The sequence below is a fragment of the Gymnoscopelus braueri genome (assembly GCF_963280865.1).
Source record: "Gymnoscopelus braueri genome assembly, chromosome: 14".
Taxonomy (NCBI): Eukaryota; Metazoa; Chordata; class Actinopteri; order Myctophiformes; family Myctophidae; genus Gymnoscopelus; species Gymnoscopelus braueri.
The window spans coordinates 13,762,917-13,781,677 of NC_137619.1; the positions used below are offsets into that span (position 1 = coordinate 13,762,917).

At 41.3% G+C, this 18,761-nt stretch overlaps 2 protein-coding genes across 2 annotated transcripts in view; both read right to left on the reverse strand.

Moving 5' to 3' along the window:
* Nucleotides 1–365: 365 nt before the first annotated feature.
* On the reverse strand, nucleotides 366–1,340 carry LOC308100515 (ELAV-like protein 1-B; the record flags this gene model as incomplete). The annotated part of the gene is made up of 1 exon (XM_080449581.1): nucleotides 366–1,340. One exon carries the CDS (start codon nucleotides 1,338–1,340, stop codon nucleotides 366–368), a length of 975 nt encoding a protein of 324 aa, XP_080305707.1.
* Nucleotides 1,341–7,475: 6,135 nt separating this feature from the next.
* Nucleotides 7,476–18,761, reverse strand: part of glud1a (glutamate dehydrogenase 1a) — a 32,911-nt gene continuing 21,625 nt past the window's right edge. Inside the window, exons 5-13 of the mRNA XM_080450372.1 lie at nucleotides 17,931–18,025; nucleotides 17,026–17,205; nucleotides 15,239–15,376; nucleotides 12,786–12,923; nucleotides 12,227–12,307; nucleotides 11,529–11,652; nucleotides 11,248–11,339; nucleotides 11,023–11,085; nucleotides 7,476–10,537 (exon numbers count right to left, since the gene is read on the reverse strand). Of these exons, the coding sequence (XP_080306498.1) occupies nucleotides 10,418–10,537; nucleotides 11,023–11,085; nucleotides 11,248–11,339; nucleotides 11,529–11,652; nucleotides 12,227–12,307; nucleotides 12,786–12,923; nucleotides 15,239–15,376; nucleotides 17,026–17,205; nucleotides 17,931–18,025 (1,031 nt within the window). The 3' untranslated portion in view covers nucleotides 7,476–10,417. The remainder of the gene's footprint in view (nucleotides 10,538–11,022; nucleotides 11,086–11,247; nucleotides 11,340–11,528; nucleotides 11,653–12,226; nucleotides 12,308–12,785; nucleotides 12,924–15,238; nucleotides 15,377–17,025; nucleotides 17,206–17,930; nucleotides 18,026–18,761) is intronic.

Here is an 18,761-nt window from a genome sequence, read left to right on the forward strand (position 1 = left end):
TATAAAGGGTCTAAGTGGTTCAGTAGTGGCTGACAGAAGAGTAGGGTTTGGGGGAGTGTCTTAATCTCACAACGCATCTCATTGGACACGTTGTGAGCTTGTAGATCGGCATTTTTTTGCAGAAGAGATCTAGTGTAGATCAAAAAAAGGACTGCTTTACTAGATATAAAGGGTCTAAGTGGTTCATGTCCTCTCATGTTTTTTTGGGGGGGAAGGCTATAGGGGAAGTGTTTTATTTTATACATTTTTTCATAATCTCCTATGCCCATGCAGTGGTCAGCTTAGCTCGGTTTCCAAGCAGCTGGTTTGTTTTGACCAATCCAGATTTAGCATTTTAAAGCATCAGCAGCAGCAGCAGCAGACCTTTATTTATCGTAGGGCCTAAATACGGAGGCCCTCTCTCGGGAACGTCTCTCCGGCGTCTCTCTCTCCTCAACCTTCCCGAAGGAAACCTGCAGGGTGTTGTTTCCCACGCGGAAGCCGTTGAGCCCGGAGATGGCGTCAATGGCCTCTTCGTAGTTTGCCATGTGAACAAAAGCCAACCCCCGGCACTTGTTGGTGCGGAAGTCTCGGATCACCTTGACGTCGGCGACGGTGCCAAAGTTTGCAAACATGTTGGTGAGGAGATCCTCGTCCGCGTCCTGGTCCAGGTTGTGGATGAAAATGCGTGGCACGCCCACCTGCTGACGCCTGTGACTGGAGATGAGCCCGGCCTTTGCCACCTTCGGGAGCTGCTGTAAGTCCTTTCGCTGGCCGCCCGGGCCCTTGCTCTTTGAGTCGGGGCCCTTACACAAGATGGGCTTCGAAATCTTGATCTCCTCGGAAGCTCCGGGAGGCTTGGTGCCGTTCAGCTGTCTGGTGGCCTCCTGCGCCTCGGCCCGCTTGTCAAAGCGGATAAACGCCGCGCCGCGGGGCTTGCCCTCCTCGTCGAGGAGCATGCGGGAGTTGATGATTCGTCCGTAAGGGGCGAACATCTTCTCCACGCCTTCCAGGATCATGGTTTTAGGCAGGTTACACACATAGATGTTGGCGTCCTGGATGGCCTCTGAGCTGGGCCGCGCGTAGGACACCTTGATGATCTTGTCCTGCAGCTGGTGTTTGTTCAGCGTGTCGATAGCTTTGGCTGCATCACACGGGTTAATGTAGCTTACAAAGCCGTACTGCAGACTGTGACCTTTGACCTTGTCCCTAATGACATTGGCAGATTCCAGCGCTCCGATGGTGCTGAAGAGGTTCCTCAGCTCTCCCTCGGTCGTGCTCTGAGGCAGGTAGTTGACTATCAGCTTGGACATGGCCTTGACATCCTTCTTGTCCAGGTCCAGGTCGTCCCCTGTCATCATGCTGGTATTGTAACTGGTATCGTAAAAGCTCATGTTGAATGACTTTGTCGGATGTACAATACAATAAATGTACAGGACAAAAATAAAAACGTACTCTTATTATTATAATTATAATGATAAACGCTTTCTTCAAACGAATAAGCTAATGAGCTAAAGGCCACCAATTTATTTTATATAGCCGGGAGTGACATCGGAGTTCGTGTTGACATCAGTTAGGTCAAACTTTGTATTGTGATTGGCTTAGAGGAATTGTCAATGTTTCCATATAGAACCCAGACGCCCCTTCTTTACCGCACATGTACTGTGTAGCAACGGCCACCACGACTTGTGTTGTGTAACGTCAGACCAAAGCTTGGTCAATCTATATTAATGACGTCTATGACGTCATAGACTTGTCTTCTCTGTGGGTATGTGTGCCCGGATTATGCCCAAATATGGAGATGCCTGCAGCCATGTCATGCCTGACATCACAGTACAGAGTGCCCTGATTATTACCAAATATGGACATGCGTGCCACTTCACAGTGCTGAGTGACCGGATTATGGCCTGATGTCACAGTGCTGATTATTGCCCAAATATGGACATTGTCAAGAAATGATGTCACAGTGCAGCTGACGTCATTGATGCCTGGCGTTATTGACTGGTGGTCATGCAATACTTTGTGCCTATCCACATATCCACCTATCCACTGCGATAACTTGGGACACACACTACTAACATGTCAAAGCACGGTAACACTTGCTATGCATACCATTTCTATAATGCATTATAAACATACTTATAATCTGCTTATAACACTGTATAATTATAGTTAAGTAGGACATCATACACTGAACTCTGAGTACTCTGACAACAATGGGTACTGGTGATCAGTGTTGTAAGAAGTACTCACATTTTTTACCACAATGTCAAAATTGTCTGTTACGAGTAAAGGTTTGGTATTCAAAATGTTTAAATTGACCACTCACTTTGCCAGCCTAGGCTGGCTCAGGGTGGAAGACAGGGTTAAACAACTAAAAATGGGTCTGGTCTTCAAAATTGTAAATGCAGATTTGCCCGATATGCCCCCTATACCCGCATATCTGTATAAATACCTCGAAAAAGTTAGTGACACCCACAGCCACGAAACTAGAGGGAGTGTAAACAACAATCTGGTACCACCCACCCATAAAACAAACATGGGCAAATTCTCCTTCTATAGCACAGCCACCAAGGAATGGAATAGTCTAACCCCATCCCTCAAAAAATGCAGTTCGCTGGGCTCATTCAAAACAGCCCTAAAAACCCATCTTTCTGGAGGCCGAAAGAGGAGCTAGTACCAGTTTCCCTGTAGACAGACGACCCCCCCCCCCTCCTCTTTTTGTACATATTTTGTATTTCCTCATGCTTTTTTTGTATATAATTTTTATTTTTCCATGCTTCCCCCCCCCTTTTTTTTGTACATATATTTTTTTAATGCTTTTTTTTGTACATAGTGGTACTTTTTCTGTATTATCTGTATTTTCATGTTGATTTTTGAACTGTTTGGTTGCTACTATATATGTCTATGAAATTAACTCAAGGACCCCAACGGAAACAAGTCCGCAAGGACTTTTTTGGCCGGACCTTTTAGACAAAAGCATTATAAATGTAACTGTGTTGTTTTACATTCTTTTGCCTAATAAAAATTTCAATCAATCAATCAATAAGTATTGGCATCAAAATGTACTTTAATTATCAAAAGGAAAAGTACTCATTGTGCAGAATGTCCCCATTTCTCAAGTTTTAAAAATGCATACAAATCCAGAAGGAGCAAGTGCATTTTCCGGCAGCGGCATGCACTCGCTGTCGGCTGTCCCTCAAAAGATCTTTTGAAAATAGCACATCTATAAGCTCAGTTGTGAGCTTGCAGATCGGCTATTTGAAAATAGCCGAAGTAAGGCTGAAGTGGTTAATATAGTTTTGTAATAATGAAAACCCACAAAGCACATTAGTTGTACAATATTTGCCTCTGAGATGTAGAGTAGAAGTCAAAGTACTGTGAAAAATGGAAACACTCAAAGTAGAAATTCCTCAAAAGTGCACTTAAGTACAGTCCTGGAGTACATGTACTCAGTTACTTTACACCACTGACCGATACAGAGTTTTATAGACAGAGTCAGTACTGATGTCATAGAAGCCTCATGTCATAGGCAGGCTCTCACGGTTGAGGCTGTGCCTATATTCATTGTCGTATCTGGTGTTGTATGTGTATCGTGCTGTAGTTTTAGTTCTATACACATAGAACATTATGTTCCAGTTGAAAGCAATCCAGAGTAACACATACCTTTTTCTTTCCGGTCATATAGGCGCCAATTCAAAAATATTAATACTCTTTTCCCCCTACAAATAGCGGCAACTTTGAGTGACTGCAGCTTCTTACTTCCAGCGGTGAAGTTCTCTTTTAAATGATGTGGTGTTACATTGATTTAGCATGCAAGTAGAGTTCTAGGTGCTATTAGTCCAATCGCTGCCGGCCTTCTGATTGATTTCGATTGTTATTCAGGGTCCCAAGCTCTGTATTAGACTTTGTTGCACAAACAAAAATAGCCAATCTCTAAGCTCACAATGCGTCCCAACCAAGCCCCCAGAGTTGCTGAGAAACATTGAAGCTGCCACCCCAGTGGCCAAAGCTGGAACTGCAGGCGTGGAGAAATACATGCACGCGCAAAACATAGTGACAGATATTTATATTTATACATATAAATATGTAAACATATTATACATACATACATATGCATTTACATATAAATATGCATCTCGAGTGTATTTAATAAATATCTCGCGTTCAATCCTTGACACACGGGCTGCCGTAGAACGCAAAAAGGACACTAGTGCGCATGCTCATAACTCTATGGGGATACAAAATCGAACCAATAATTATACTTCCGGCAGGTTTCCGGGTGCTTCAAAACGCCAGTGAGCACATTCATTGAAATGATAGCTGGGGGCGGGGCAATCCGCCCTCTAGTTATATTATACCTCTATGGTCCCAACCGACTACTTCTCGGCCTACAACCCATGACCCACCTAATTCCAACACATTTTGCTAATCTGGCTCAGGGTACAAGACAGGGTTAAGCAATTCAAAATGGGATTGGTATTTAAGATAGTCAAGCGGCAATGCTCACAATACCCTCAGAACTGTCTAACTACTTCTCCAAAGTGAGTGACACCCACAGACACAATACTAGAGGGAGCAACAATAATCTGGTACTACCCAGTTATAGAACAAACAATAACTTCGCATTCTACTACTATGCCACCAAAATGAAGGCCCTGACACCATCCATAATTTTTTTTTGATCACTGGCTTCTTTCAAAACTAGCCTGAAAATCCATCTATCAGGAGACCACAAGGGGAGGTAAACGCAATCTTCCCATTGAAAGGAGGTGACATTCACTGCCGACATTGTTCCCTTTTCTCCTTTGTACATATAGTGTTTTGTATTTGTTGATTATATGCATTATTGTGTTATTTTTGTGCTATGTTGATTAATTGAATACATAGGACCACAACGGAAAGTCCCCAGGACGTTTTTGTGTCATCCTTTTAGCCTTAATGTCTGACTGTACCTTGTGCTGTTTACATTTGACTAATAAAGTATTCAATCAAAAACCATAGTGAGCTTGTAGATTTCCATTAATCGTAATGGAGGCAAAAGTTTGATAAACATGATATTGATTTTAAGTCATATCGCCCAGCCCCAACTTATACTATGAAATGTTTTGCAATGTTCCATATAATTATGTAATATTGCCTAATAATGTAATCGTTTAAATAACACCCAACGGGAGTGCTTGGGATGCCGTTAACATCTTGTCTCAGTCCCCCTTCTCTAGAATGTCTCTAAATCAATTGATCAAAACAATAAAACCACACAACTCAACTTAATATTTTCATACGTTTTAATTTGCGACAAAAAAAAGGCAAATACAAGTTTCTCTTACACAGAATCCAAAAAAATAAAATGAAATTACTGATATAACGAAAATAAACATTTCCATTTATTTTGTTCCCACATAAATGTATCTAAATTATATATATTTTATTTATTTATTCGTTCCCTACCCATTCTCCCTTCTTTGTGTCGCCTCAAAGAGCGGATCAACTGGTCTGAGACCAGCCTGAACCTCTGCAGACACACTTAAGGCCCTGTTCAGACTGACAGTCCAGATCTGTTCTGTGGCCTGTGTCAAGGGTTCCCAAACTTTCCAGGCCACGACCCCCCAAAATAATCATATGTTTGAACTGGGGACCCCCCACTCTGAAAATCACTTGCATTTAGTTTGACTCAGTGCCACAGATAAACATTGTAAACATAGCTTAACTACAAGCTCACAACGCCTCGCAGTGCGAGGCGTTGTGAGCTTGTAGTTCAGCTATGTTCACAATGTTTGCCTCTTTTCTTACGTAAGATTTGACAATTTGGCATTAAAAAAGGTCTTACAAGTCCATTAAATTGTCATGTTAGAAAGATACCCTGTATACACTTATACTGTATATTGGTTTGTTTACTGTTGAGTGAGAAAACCCCTATTTGGGGACCTCCAGTTTGGGAACCTATAGATTGCAGTCACATTGTTTTTATGCAGTCTGAAAAGCAAAAGACCACATGGAAACAGATTTTTGCTCAATTAGATTTCAAATCGGTTTCCTCTTAGCCGTGTTCAGACTGCATACAAAACCAATCCGACTCCAATCTGGATTGAAAACCAGATTTGGGCTGCCATTCTGAACTGTACATAACCAAAAGATAAGACAAACATCGATACCCAAGGGGAGATAAATTTAACCTTCGCTCTCATAATATGATATAAACACAGTGATTCTCAACCTTGTTTCCATTTCAAGGACCTCAAGTTTGATATTGTCTCTGTCGGGTGGAAACCTCATGATATGTCCAGAACTGTTACTTTTCAGGATTCAAATTCAAAAATAGCAAAAGTAGCAGATCGACAAGCTCAAAACGTGTCGCTTTGCACCGCGTTGAGCATCGAGGATCTGCTACTTTTGTGTGGCGCTGTAGTATGATCAAATTAGGCCATGGACCCCTATTTGATTTTTTTTACAGACCCAAGAGGGTTCATATTATGCACCCCTGGCGGTGCCTGGACCTAACGTTGAGAAACGCTGATTATAATTTTTTTTTGGTATAAAGCTACAATCGGGCCTTCTATCAATGCATCAAAACGATATTTTAACCAATCTGTGCACCAGACACAATGTGCTGTAATCTGTATTGTATTGCATTGTGGACCGACAAACATGGGGGCAAGGTACAGTAAGTGCATCTTAAATCTGATTTCAAGGTGTGCTGGAAATGCATTTTTAACATGTCGTCTAGAAACGATGTCGCTACGCTGATGCCGTCAAGGTTTGACGGGTGGGTGGGGCGTGCAGTGGCTGCCAAAGGACAATGATGGCGCACAGGTGTGTGTGTGAGAAAACAAACTGCACCTCACCGAAATTCTTTTCTCAACCGCTCCTCAGCATGTTAAGCCAAATTTATATCCTCTGGTATGTCTGTGTCGCTTGCCAAAAAGACCCGATCTACCTGAACTGAGGTCAGAAAAAATAAAGCACTGGAGCATCTCAACCGAGCTTGCAGATCAGTTATTTCTTTGGCAAACTGCACCCTTCTTGCAGGGACATAAATAACGCCTTTTTTTCTTTCGATTGTGTTCCTTTTGTCCTACTTTTTTGCTTCATTGAGGTTTGTCCCTTTTCCCGACAGCTCTCTCGTTCTACTGTATGTGGGTGTGGGATTGTCATCGTCACATCGCTTGTGTCGCACAGCCACTCCCTGCTGATTTACATTCAGGTGAGGATATCGTTGCTGTCGGGCAGAAACCTCCTTTCTCCCATCTCCACAAGTTTTTTTTTTTTCCCGTAAATTAATGCCCTACTTTGTCAAACACAACAGTCACACAAAAGTAGCAAAAAGAGCAGATCTACAGGCTTGCAATGTGATACGGTGTGAGCTTTGAACCAATGAAAGGTATTAACAAGAGCTTGTGACTAAATGATAACTAAATTGGATCCATATGGAACACAGGTTCTTAATTCCATTTTCTGAAAAGTAACAGTTTTGTACATACGAGGTTTCCACCAGACAGTGACAATATAGTTTATTGCTTAAAGAACGTACAGCATTAATGAACAGATTGATTATTACACTGGGTTAAATGGAAAAAAATACAACTTTTTGGTTAGCAAATATGAGCATTGGGTTTGCTGGTTGGAAATCCCGCACTGCCCTTTTTCTGGGCAATGGAAATTGATCTGAGTGTGCTTTTGAGAAAGGCACAGAACCCTGAAGGTTAAGCAGTAGACGTTTGGTTGGATTGGGTACAACCCCTCCATCCATAACTGCTACCCATCCGTTTTTGTAAACTAGGCTGCTTAACCACTTAAGTTTTATTTTTGAAAAAAGAAAAAGCAGATCTACAAGCCCACGAGGCGTCGCAATGTGGCGCTTTGTGAGCTTGTAGATCTGCCATTATCAAAATGAATTCAGAAACGTTAAGCAGTTAACTAAACACCTGCTGTGTCAAGTTATCCTCCACGTCAGAAACTCAAAATGCTATACATTCTTACAGCAAACTATGACAGCACATGGGACATACATATACATATGTATGTTAAAGCTACAACCCGATAATTTTAATTAACAAAACATTATTGGAACCAACACAATATAACTAGTACATCTGCAGTGGTTGGAGGTGGTCTCCCTACTCTTCCATTGAGACATTTAGACCCTGTTGTCGGGTAGGATAGGACACCTGCTGGTTGACAATGTCAATAAAGTTATTTGAAGCAGATGACAGAACCCCATGGAACACTTAGCGCGCCGCCATCTTTATTCTAGTTTGCGGACATCATTGCAAATGACCCCTCTCCACCAGGAGAGAGAGGCAACGGACGTAAAACTTTGGGGATTGTAGTTTTAGATGAGTTCATCAAAAGTAAATAAACGCATTAGGATAAGAGCACGCAAGGATGGGGTGTCAGTAACTGGACTGGGACTTAGCAGGCAGCTAACATGGTGCTAATCATTAACACTAGACCACACTGGCCTACGAAACCAAACAACAGTGTCTGTGTGACGTTAATTTACAGCCCTACAGTATCGTGCGTCTTAGAAAAAAGTCCCCTTGTAACAGAAATGGATCCTTTCTTGACCTATGATGAGTCACACAAAAACAAGTCCCTGTTGTTTAGTCTCTGTAGGACAATATGGTCCGAAGGACAGAACTCAAAACATTTATTGGCAGAACATGGTCACTTTTTTTTATGAGACAGCTTTAGAAAAAAGAAAAGAAAAAAAAGGCAACTACACAGTAAATTTCTCAGTTTTAATTTAACTCAGAGCCTGTACGAATGGAACCAAATGAACCCATAAAGGTCTGTATCGTTCCATGTGTACACGCTCAGGATTACAAATGGACTTTACTGTGCATAGTCCCACATAGAGAAATCCTAAATAATTTTACATGCATTTCACAATATGCTCAGTGCCAAGTTTCAAAAATATACAAAAGTTATATTCTGAACTCCGTTTTTCCAAGCGCATATTGTAAAGTATATGTAACATTGTTTCCCCCATATGGAAGTGACTGCTGTCCATATGAACAGTTATGTCATCCTGGATCATATTGAGGCACATCTGCGCTCCGTGGGTACAAACAGCTTTTTAGTTCTTTTCATTTCTTTTTTACCTAAAAAAAGGATGAATATACATTTGTGCGTTGCAGGCAAACATTGGTAACTTTTTCTCTATGTAACCGCAGGAGAGATCTTCTCTCCCTGTGGCGTTAAGGCTTTGTGTTAATATATATATATATATTTTATATATAACTGATGCTCTACATTTCCTATGTCTGGATAGATATGTGTAGTTATCAAGCGATGAGTAAAATATGGCTGACCTATCTTTCATAAAGCGCAGCAGTAACTGACTGGAGTGTTCGCTCCATATAAAAAAGCTATCGACCGGACAGGTTTTTTTTTTTTTGGTGCAGTTAAGTGAGAAGACGTTTAAGGTCAATTTATGCTTCGCCGACAAGTGTCAAACGACGTTCGCAACGTTTTGAGTGTTCACATTTTCCGTGCCAGCGTAGCCACAAAATGTAGTGGATATCGTTGCTGTCGGGCAGAAACCTCTTACCTCCATATTGTAACTTTTTGTGTTTTTTTTTTGCAAATTAGCGCTCTACTTGATCATACTACAGCGTCACACGCAAGCATCAAAAGTAGCAGAAAAGCTCAAGCTTTTGGGCTTGTAGATCTGCTACTTTTGCAGTTTTGGACACAAGAGGTTTCCACCCGACAGAGACGATATATTCTCTTGCATCTCCGTGGTAAACAGAGCTTACTTCGTCTTCACAACATGTTATGACGTGACCTATAATCTTTTCCAGAGGTTTTCCACACACTCTGAGAAGGTCCTCCGCATCACACTTCTAGCACATAAATGGACTCAAACAAAGTGGATTCTGCCAATATGTGACTTTACAAAACCCGGTAGGGCATTTAAAAAAAAATCATTACAAAAAATGTAACTTTACTATTTGAATAATCAGATCCAGTCTGGATCCTCTTATCTAATACAAATAGTAAAATCAACAGGAAGTTGACTTTATGTTTGTTTGTTTAATGTTGTACCAGGTTTTATAACAGTTAGTTTAAGTGCTAAAAGAGTGAATTCGAGAAGTGTTTCACCGTTGAATGTAAGTCAAGGTGGAGACTATTTTTGAATATCAAAAACAGGACGTGTAATTTAGCTTTAACTTTTGTCATCGCGTTCGTGGTGCAACAACATGTCGCTCGACAGTTGCAGCGTGAATCATAAATTGACCCTTCATGGGGAAAAAGCTGTGTGGAAGAGATGGAATGATTATAAAATAGATCAGGTTTTGACTTTTAACCAAATACGATATGACCAGAGATGGATACAGAGGAGAGGAGAGGTTTGATTGAAAACAAGGCGTCCGTCGGGTACCGGACAGACAGACAGACAGACGGGTGGACAGACAGACAGACAGATGGTCGTCTATGTGAAGGTGAGACCAGCCTCGTGGTAAACCTTGAAGACCTTCTCGATGGCGTTGACGTACGCTGCTGTCCGCAGGTCCAAGCCCAGGTTGTACTTGGCGGCTGTACGCATGATTTGCTGCAAAGACAGAGAGAGAAGTTTGCTGCTATTTGTCCCAAAGCTTTTATACCAAGAGGATGCAAAACATTAAAATATTGCTGCCATTTGTTTCAAAACTTCACCCTAAGCTGACCTTTCCTATTTGGAGAGAGAGAGAGAGAGAGAGAGAGCGCACACCTAAAACCATTAATTTGAATAGGTTTGAATAAGCTGTGTTGCTTACATCACTGTGTACTATAGTACACAGTGATGGCAGCCTGCCATGTTTTTACCCTGCTGTGTGTGTGAGATTGAGAGGTCCACGTATAGTATATTTCAACAACAAGGCAAATCATCAATGTGCTTTACATGTGGTCCTAGAATTGACTCACGCTGCCTTTGAGTGCGAGGAAAGGGAGTTCATTCTGTATCTCTTTGTGTGTGTGCATGTGACTGTATGTGTGTGTGTATGTGTGTGATTGTCTCTTTGTGTGCTTGTGGGTGTGTGTGTGTGCATGTCTTACCCTGGCAGAGCGCTCCATGGTGTAGGCCAGTCCTGAGTGAACAATGTCCTTCTCTGAGGCACCCTGTAACACACACACGCACACAGTTACTACGGAACATATTCAGAAAGAATTCTGGTGCCTGTGTCCCGACGTAACCCTGAGGATAGGGGGCTGGGCCACACTGAAATATGATATGGGTGAGAGAGAGAGAGATAGATAGATAGATGTGTGTTTAGTACTCACAGAGATCCTAGCCTGGAACTCGGAGGTGGGGATAACAGGGATGGCACCTCCATGTTTACCAAACTTCCTCTCCAAACTCTCCTGAACCGACACTGTGGGAGGGAGGGAGAAACTCATCACATGACTGACAATGTCTGCTGTGTGCATATGGTGTGTGTGTGTGTGTGTGTGTGTAAGCTTGGGTCCCTTCCTGTAGAAATGTAGTAGACTCAAAAGTACAGTATTTTTCCATTTAAGATGTAGTGGAGTGAAAGTCATCAGCTTTGCAAAGCTTATCGTACTCAGCAGGTGGTAGTTGGAATCTCTCTCGTATTTGAAGGTGAGCCGTCCGTAGCTGACGTGGTTCAGGTTTTTCAGCCACTCAAAGTAGGACACCGTCACACCTCCGGCGTTCAGGTACATGTCCTACAGGAGACACACCACACAAGTTTATACTACTATACCTGTATGAGGACATCAACATTTTAGGACGGCGATTTTATGAATGCAATTTTCACAATGTTTTGCCATTCTTTTACCGTAAGCCTAAACTGAAAAATAGCAGATCTACAAGCTCACAACGACGCGACGCGTTGCGAGCTTGTATATCTGCTATTTTCCGGTGCACGACACCAGCGCGCAACTAAGTGTAAATTAGGCATAACTCTATCTCCAAATCCCTAAATCTCTAATCCTGACCTGAATCTTTAAACCTGTTTTAACCATAAAACATCCATTTCTCTTGTGAGCACCAGGAAAAGGGTCTCTCATGATAAGCCCTCTTATGATAAGTAGCAAACATAACCGATCTACAAGCTCACAAAGCACACATTGCGACATGGTCGTAGCTTGTGGAGAGTTTTGAGCCTTGTGGATTGTCTATTCTCAGTGAAGAGCTCTGGTGTAGATGGGACAAAAAGAGCCGACCAAGTACAGTTTACCGAGTGGTTAATTGCCACGGTAACGATCAACAGACAGTTGACTGGCTGGTGTGACTCACCGGGATCACCATGATGTTTCTCTCCAGGAAGATTTTGTCGGCCTCAGGGGTTGTTGGACCGTTGGCACCTTCAGCAATGATCTACACACACACACACAGACACACACACACACACACACGCACACCTTTAGTATTGCCAGACAGTAGCTACAAATAACATAACAGTGCAAGTTATGTTGGTCTGATGGGGTTTGGCACACACACACACAAGTTAGACTAGCACTTTCACCCTCTCTGAACTTTCTTCAGATCGGCTTCCAAAGCCCCCAAATGTTCTGACGGCGGTTGGACTATTTTGAAGTATGCAGGGGGGGTTTACAGACCCCTAAGTTTCCATTTGGTTCCCAGCTATCAATAATTTAGCTGGGGACCCCCTGGAACCCTTTGAGGACCACAGACCCCACGGTGGGACCCACTGCAGTAGACTACTACAGCTATGTTTACGGTTAATGGCCCACACGTCATACCAACATTATCGTAACCTTTATAAGCGTCTAATTATCCAGATATTCTTGTGTTTTTGTGGTTGTTGGGTGTTCAGGTGAGTGGTGGTAGTGACCTTGGCTTTGATTTTGTGGGCGTTGCTCTTGGTGAGCTGCTTCTCGCTGGCAGCAGGGATGAGGATGTCACAGTCGGCCTCCAGGATGCTGCCCTCGTACGGAGTGGAGTTCGGGAAGCCCACGATGGTGCCGTTCTCCTGAGGACACACACACACACACACACACACACACACACACAGATGAACACGTAGGGCTGTCACAATGACGAAATTTTACCTGACAATTAACGGTCGCTCAAATAATTGTGATGAGCGATTGTGTTTCTGTCGTTGGAACAATGGAACATAATAAATAAAAACAATGACATTTCTGTTTGGCTTTTAGGTTTCGTAAACAAAAAAAAGGTGCACAGGGCAGATAACTTTACACAATTTAATAACTACACTATTAAAAGAAAACATGAATAGTGGAAATAGCCGATATACAAGCTCAAAAAGCGTCAGGATGTGACACGTTTTGAGCTTGTAGATCTGCTATTTCCACTATTTTTTTTTAAATGTTTGAAAATATTTGAAACATTTTTGACATGGAAATTATTACGACGATTATGCAAAAAATAATTGCGATTATCTCAAATAATTGCGATTAGACGATTATATGTAATAATTGTGATTCATTTACTGGATGGCTCAGTAACTGCCACACTGCCTACTTGAAGAAATGGTGGTACACTACAGATATTTGAAGGAATGGTGGTACACTACAGATATTTGAAGGAATGGTGGTACACTACAGATATTTGAAGGAATGGTGGTACACTACAGATATATGAAGGAATGGTGGTACACTACAGATATTTGAAGGAATGTTGGTACACTACAGATATTTGAAGGAATGTTGGTACACTACAGATATTTGAAGGAATGTTGGTACACTACAGATATTTGAAGGAATGTTGGTACACTACAGGTATTTGAAGGAATGTTGGTACACTACAGATATTTGAAGGAATGGTGGTACACTACAGATATTTGAAGGAATGGTGGTACACTACAGATATTTGAAGGAATGTTGGTACACTACAGATATTTGAAGGAATGTTGGTACACTACAGATATATGAAGGAATGTTGGTACACTACAGATACTTGCAGCTAGCAAAGGTCATGTCATTCCAACATCAGCTTTTTGGGCTTTCGGAATGTTAAAAATATAGTTTATCCACTAGGTGGCGCCATTATCCTTTCTATCGTTATCCTGTTATCTTTTGTAGACAATATTGTCACTGAACCATAGTAACTAACAGCATTAACTGAAGAGTTGTTGAGAAAAAAAAAGATACAGTGAGCTACATTATGGTATGTGGTGCAGGCCTGGAATTTTCAAATAAAAAAAGATTTTCATTATGTCCATTGAAATAATGGATTTAATTTAAAAGTATCAAGTCAAAGGTTCACACATCCTTAGCCCTGGATTAATCAGAGTCATTTGAAAATGGGGATGAGGGAGTTACAGAAACAAAAACCTGGAGTGTTTCAAACCGGATTGACAGTTACTATTTGTATAATAAATGGTATAAAATGTATACAGTACAATGGTACTACATACAATAATCATCATAACCCTTCCATTGCCAGTTTCACAGCAGCTACAATGCTTATTGCTATGGATACCATCTCTACCATATAACCAACACATCTTTTTCTTCCTCTTCCAGGTTTCACATGGGAGCTTTATATTAGCATTATATCCTTACTGTCAGGCAGAAACCTCTTATCGCCATATTTTAACTTTTTGTGTTTTTTCATAAATAAACGCCCTGCTTGATCAGTCCCTGTGACATACTAGCGTCATGTCCAGGGGGTGTACCGGTACTTGTACATCAAGCTGCCTCACCCTTCAGAAACAGGAGATAGGTCTGATAGATCCTGATCTATGCAAGGCTTATCTACCTACTTGATCATACTACTGTGTCACACAAAAGCATCAAAAAGTAGCAGATCTACAAGCTCGAAACGCCACGCCGTGTTTTGAGCTTGTTGATCTTCTACTTTTGCTATTTTTGAACTTGAATCCTGAAAAACCTCATATGTTTTGCACATATGAGGTTTCCATCTGACAGAGACGATATGAGCAACAGTTGCTTACGTTTATTTCTATGCATGGCAATAGTTTGAAATGATTAATTTGTATATTAAATGATATAAAGCCGTAGTTCTCAAACAGTTTCATGATATGTCCAAATTGATATGTACAAACGTATTTGGCCGCAGATTCCCCCATCTGAAAAGAGTTAGTGCCAAGGACCCCCCATAAGAGAAGGTGAACAAGAGAACATTTGTCAACATTTTTTGAATAGCCGAAAAATAATCTGCTACTTGTTATTTGTGTGACACTATTATGATCAAGTAGGGCGTTCATTTACGGGAAAAAAACACACAAAGCTTAAATATGGATATAAGAGATTTCTGCCCGACAGAGACCATATTAAAAACATGATGCAAAGTACTAACCAGCTTGTAGTCCTCCAGCTCTTTGGGGTCGATGCCGTTGGGGTTCCAGATGTTTCCATCCATCTCTCCTACACCCACGCACTTGGCTCCAAAACGATGCAGATAACGCATGGAGTGTAGGCCCACGTTACCGAAACCCTACACACACACACACACACACACACACACACACACACACACACACACACACACACACACACACACACACACACACACACACACACACACACACACACACACACACACACACACACACACACACACACACACACACACACACACAGTTATTTAAACAGAATAAGGATCATAATTAAATACATACACACACTTTCCTACTGTCTGTCTCTCCTGCACAGTCTCACTCTCAGCTATCCTACTATCTGTCCCACCTCTCCTACACTGTCTCCTTCTCAGCCTTCCTATTGTATGTCTCCTAAACTGTCTCCTTCTCAGCTTAAAAACTATCCATTTAATGCAAGATACAAAGTACGTGTGTTAACTGCTAATGTATTCTAGAGCAAATAACAGCCTGAGTTGTCTGCACCGCTGCAGTGTACTTAATCCATTAAGACCGGGAACGCATCTCTGTCATTTTAGATGTCTTTGGCTATTCAAAAATAGCAGATATACAAGCTCATAGCACGGCACAGAGTGCCGCGCCATGAGCTTGTAGAACTGCTATTATTTTTAAATCGTGAAAATGTGCAAATCTTTTAATATATATTTTTTAAAGCGAACATTTGTAAAATATTTTGTTCCAGGGACCTCCAGAAGCAAAGATTTGAGTTACAAATGTTCGCTGAAAAAAATACACAAGATTTGCACACATTTTCACGATAAAAAAAAAAAGCAGATCTACAAGCTCATAGCCGAGCTTGTATATTTGCTATTTTTGAATAGCCAAAGAAATCTAATTTGCAAAAATGTTCATGATTTTTCAAAAAATAGCAGATCTACAAGCTCATGAGCTTGTATATCTGCCATTTTTGAATAGCCATAGAAATCTAAAAGTGACACACGCGCTGCGTTCCCGGTCTTAATGGGTTAACCATCTAAAAGACAGCAGTAGTGGGAAATAACATTCAGTTGAGTCATACCGTTTCTCCTCTGAGTCACACACACACACACACACGTGGCCTAAAGACTTTCTAGCGAGGTACAAAGAAGTGACTGCACACTGTAGCAGAACCAGTCCCTTAAGTGCATTTCACTGGCACATCGTGCAGTAACTACAGCAGCTACTGCTGGATGTGCCAATGGAATACACTTAAGGGAGCTACAGTGTGCTGACCTCCTTTGCACCTTTTATGATTGTCTTCTTGTGGTCCATCTCCTGCCTTAAAAGCAGGTGTACGGTAAGTGATATGCCTTTTTTGTTTTTGTAGAAAAAAAGATAGAGGGGGTTTAAGTTAAAGCTCTTTATCCTGATAAAGGGTGTTTGTTCAGCAACAGGGGTCTCCTCATCTCTCCAGCTCTTTAATAAACACAACATATATTTTCAGGTCTGGATAACAATTTGATCCAATCAGGAGTGAGAACCCGACAAAGACCATTCATCAGCTTCAATTTTATAGTGATCATCAAGTTCAAATTTTGTCTGCTCATTTTTCTGTATCATCACTTCCAGTTGCACTGAAAATGCATTTTCAGTTTAAAGAGCTGGAGAGACCCCCTGTTACTGAACCAACACTCAAGAGTCTATAGCAATGATTACTAATAGAGCTATTTAACGCTACTATTAGGCAATATTCAATGACCGTAGGATGATGATGATGACATAGACATACCTGGATGATGAAGGTCTTGTCCTGGAAGCCGGGGCACATGCCCACCTGGCTCATGAAGGACGCCTCGTTAATGAAGTTCTCGATGCCATGGAAGACACCGCGACCGGTGGCCGAGATGCGACCGTGGATTCCTCCCTGGCTGATGGGTTTGCCCGTCACACAGGCGTGAGCGTTGATGTCCTGGAAACACGGACAGAAAGGAAAGACAGAGTGAGCATGGATTAAAGCAAAATGAAATCTCACGACTAAAGAAAGGTGTATAGCCAAGTCCTATTATGCGATTTGTGAAAGGAAAGCACTGTTTCCTAGACAATTATCACAATATGTAAAATGATGATGTTCTAGTAATATTGTTCCTGCTGTTCTACATACTGCCAACAAGGTGAGGAAATCACAGACTGAGGCCTTAACCTTTGCTTTTATGAAATATCCAAGACCATTAGGTTTTTATGGAAGATGCTTCTAAACATATTGCTGGTTTTGACCACTTCAAATGCTATAATCTAAAAAATAAAAATAAAAGATAACGGAAAATAGATAGTCTATTTTTGCTGTGCAACATGCTTTCATAGAGAACATGCTTGCTTCTATGGAATCCAAATGCTGAAATCAGTCCGATAACTTTAATCCATTAGTTTTTCTACTCTACTGGTTATCTACCTTTTTTGTGGTCTGGACCTGAACATAATTCGAACAATCCTCAAGGACCACCCCACCTCACCTCCCCACAACTATATACGTATATATTATTTAGTATATAAGAAGGCATGAACAGTTATTTAAAAAATATCATTGTGTAAATACTTTTGTGAAAGCACCAATAGATGACATTGTCGTCACAATATGCAGGTTATTTGGTCAAAAAACATGGCGATAATATATCACTAAACTGAGGTGAGACTTACATTGTATCCCATGGTGGTTGCGTAGGTGTCAGCGATCCAGGACATTTCTCGCTCTCCAGTGCTCATGTCAGGAGCAGGGACGTCGATACCGGGACCTGGACAGCACAAACACCAAGCAGCAGCACTTCAGCTCACCAAGCGCACACATGGCTGCTCTGTTATCTAGTCACCTTTATTATTAGTGAGGTAGGTGTGTGTGTGTGTGTGTCTATAAACTAAAAGACTCTAGTGTCCATGCATGGGATTTATCTAGGACCCACAGTCTCAAACTGTGGGTCGGGACTCTGCCCCCAAAACGTTTTTGGGGACCGTTTTCTCACTCAACAGTAAACAAATCAACGTACAGTAGAAGTATATTCAGGGTATCTGCACTATTAGTTTTTATTATCAATAAAAGATAATGGAAGTAAATTAATTGCGAATCGCAATAATCGCAATGTGATTGAATCGTAGCCCTCGGAATCTAAAGTGACAATTTAAGGACTAAACTGAATACATAAATACTAATAGTAATACATAATACCATTACTGCGTCAAAAGTAATCAACAAACTACACTATAAAAAATTGTCACATTGGCCAAATTGTCAGATATTAAGAGGCAAACATTGTGAAAATAGCTACATGATCACAAAGGTGTTATGAGCATGTATCTTGAAAAACGTGTCCATGCATTCATCTTCAGTAGACAGGACTACTGAAACGGTGTCTTTACAGGTCTACCTAAAAAAATCAATCAGACGACTGCAGTTGATTCAGAACACTGCTGCTCGAGTCCTTACTAATACCAAGAAGGTGGAGCATATCGCTCCAGTTCTTAAATCCTTGCTCT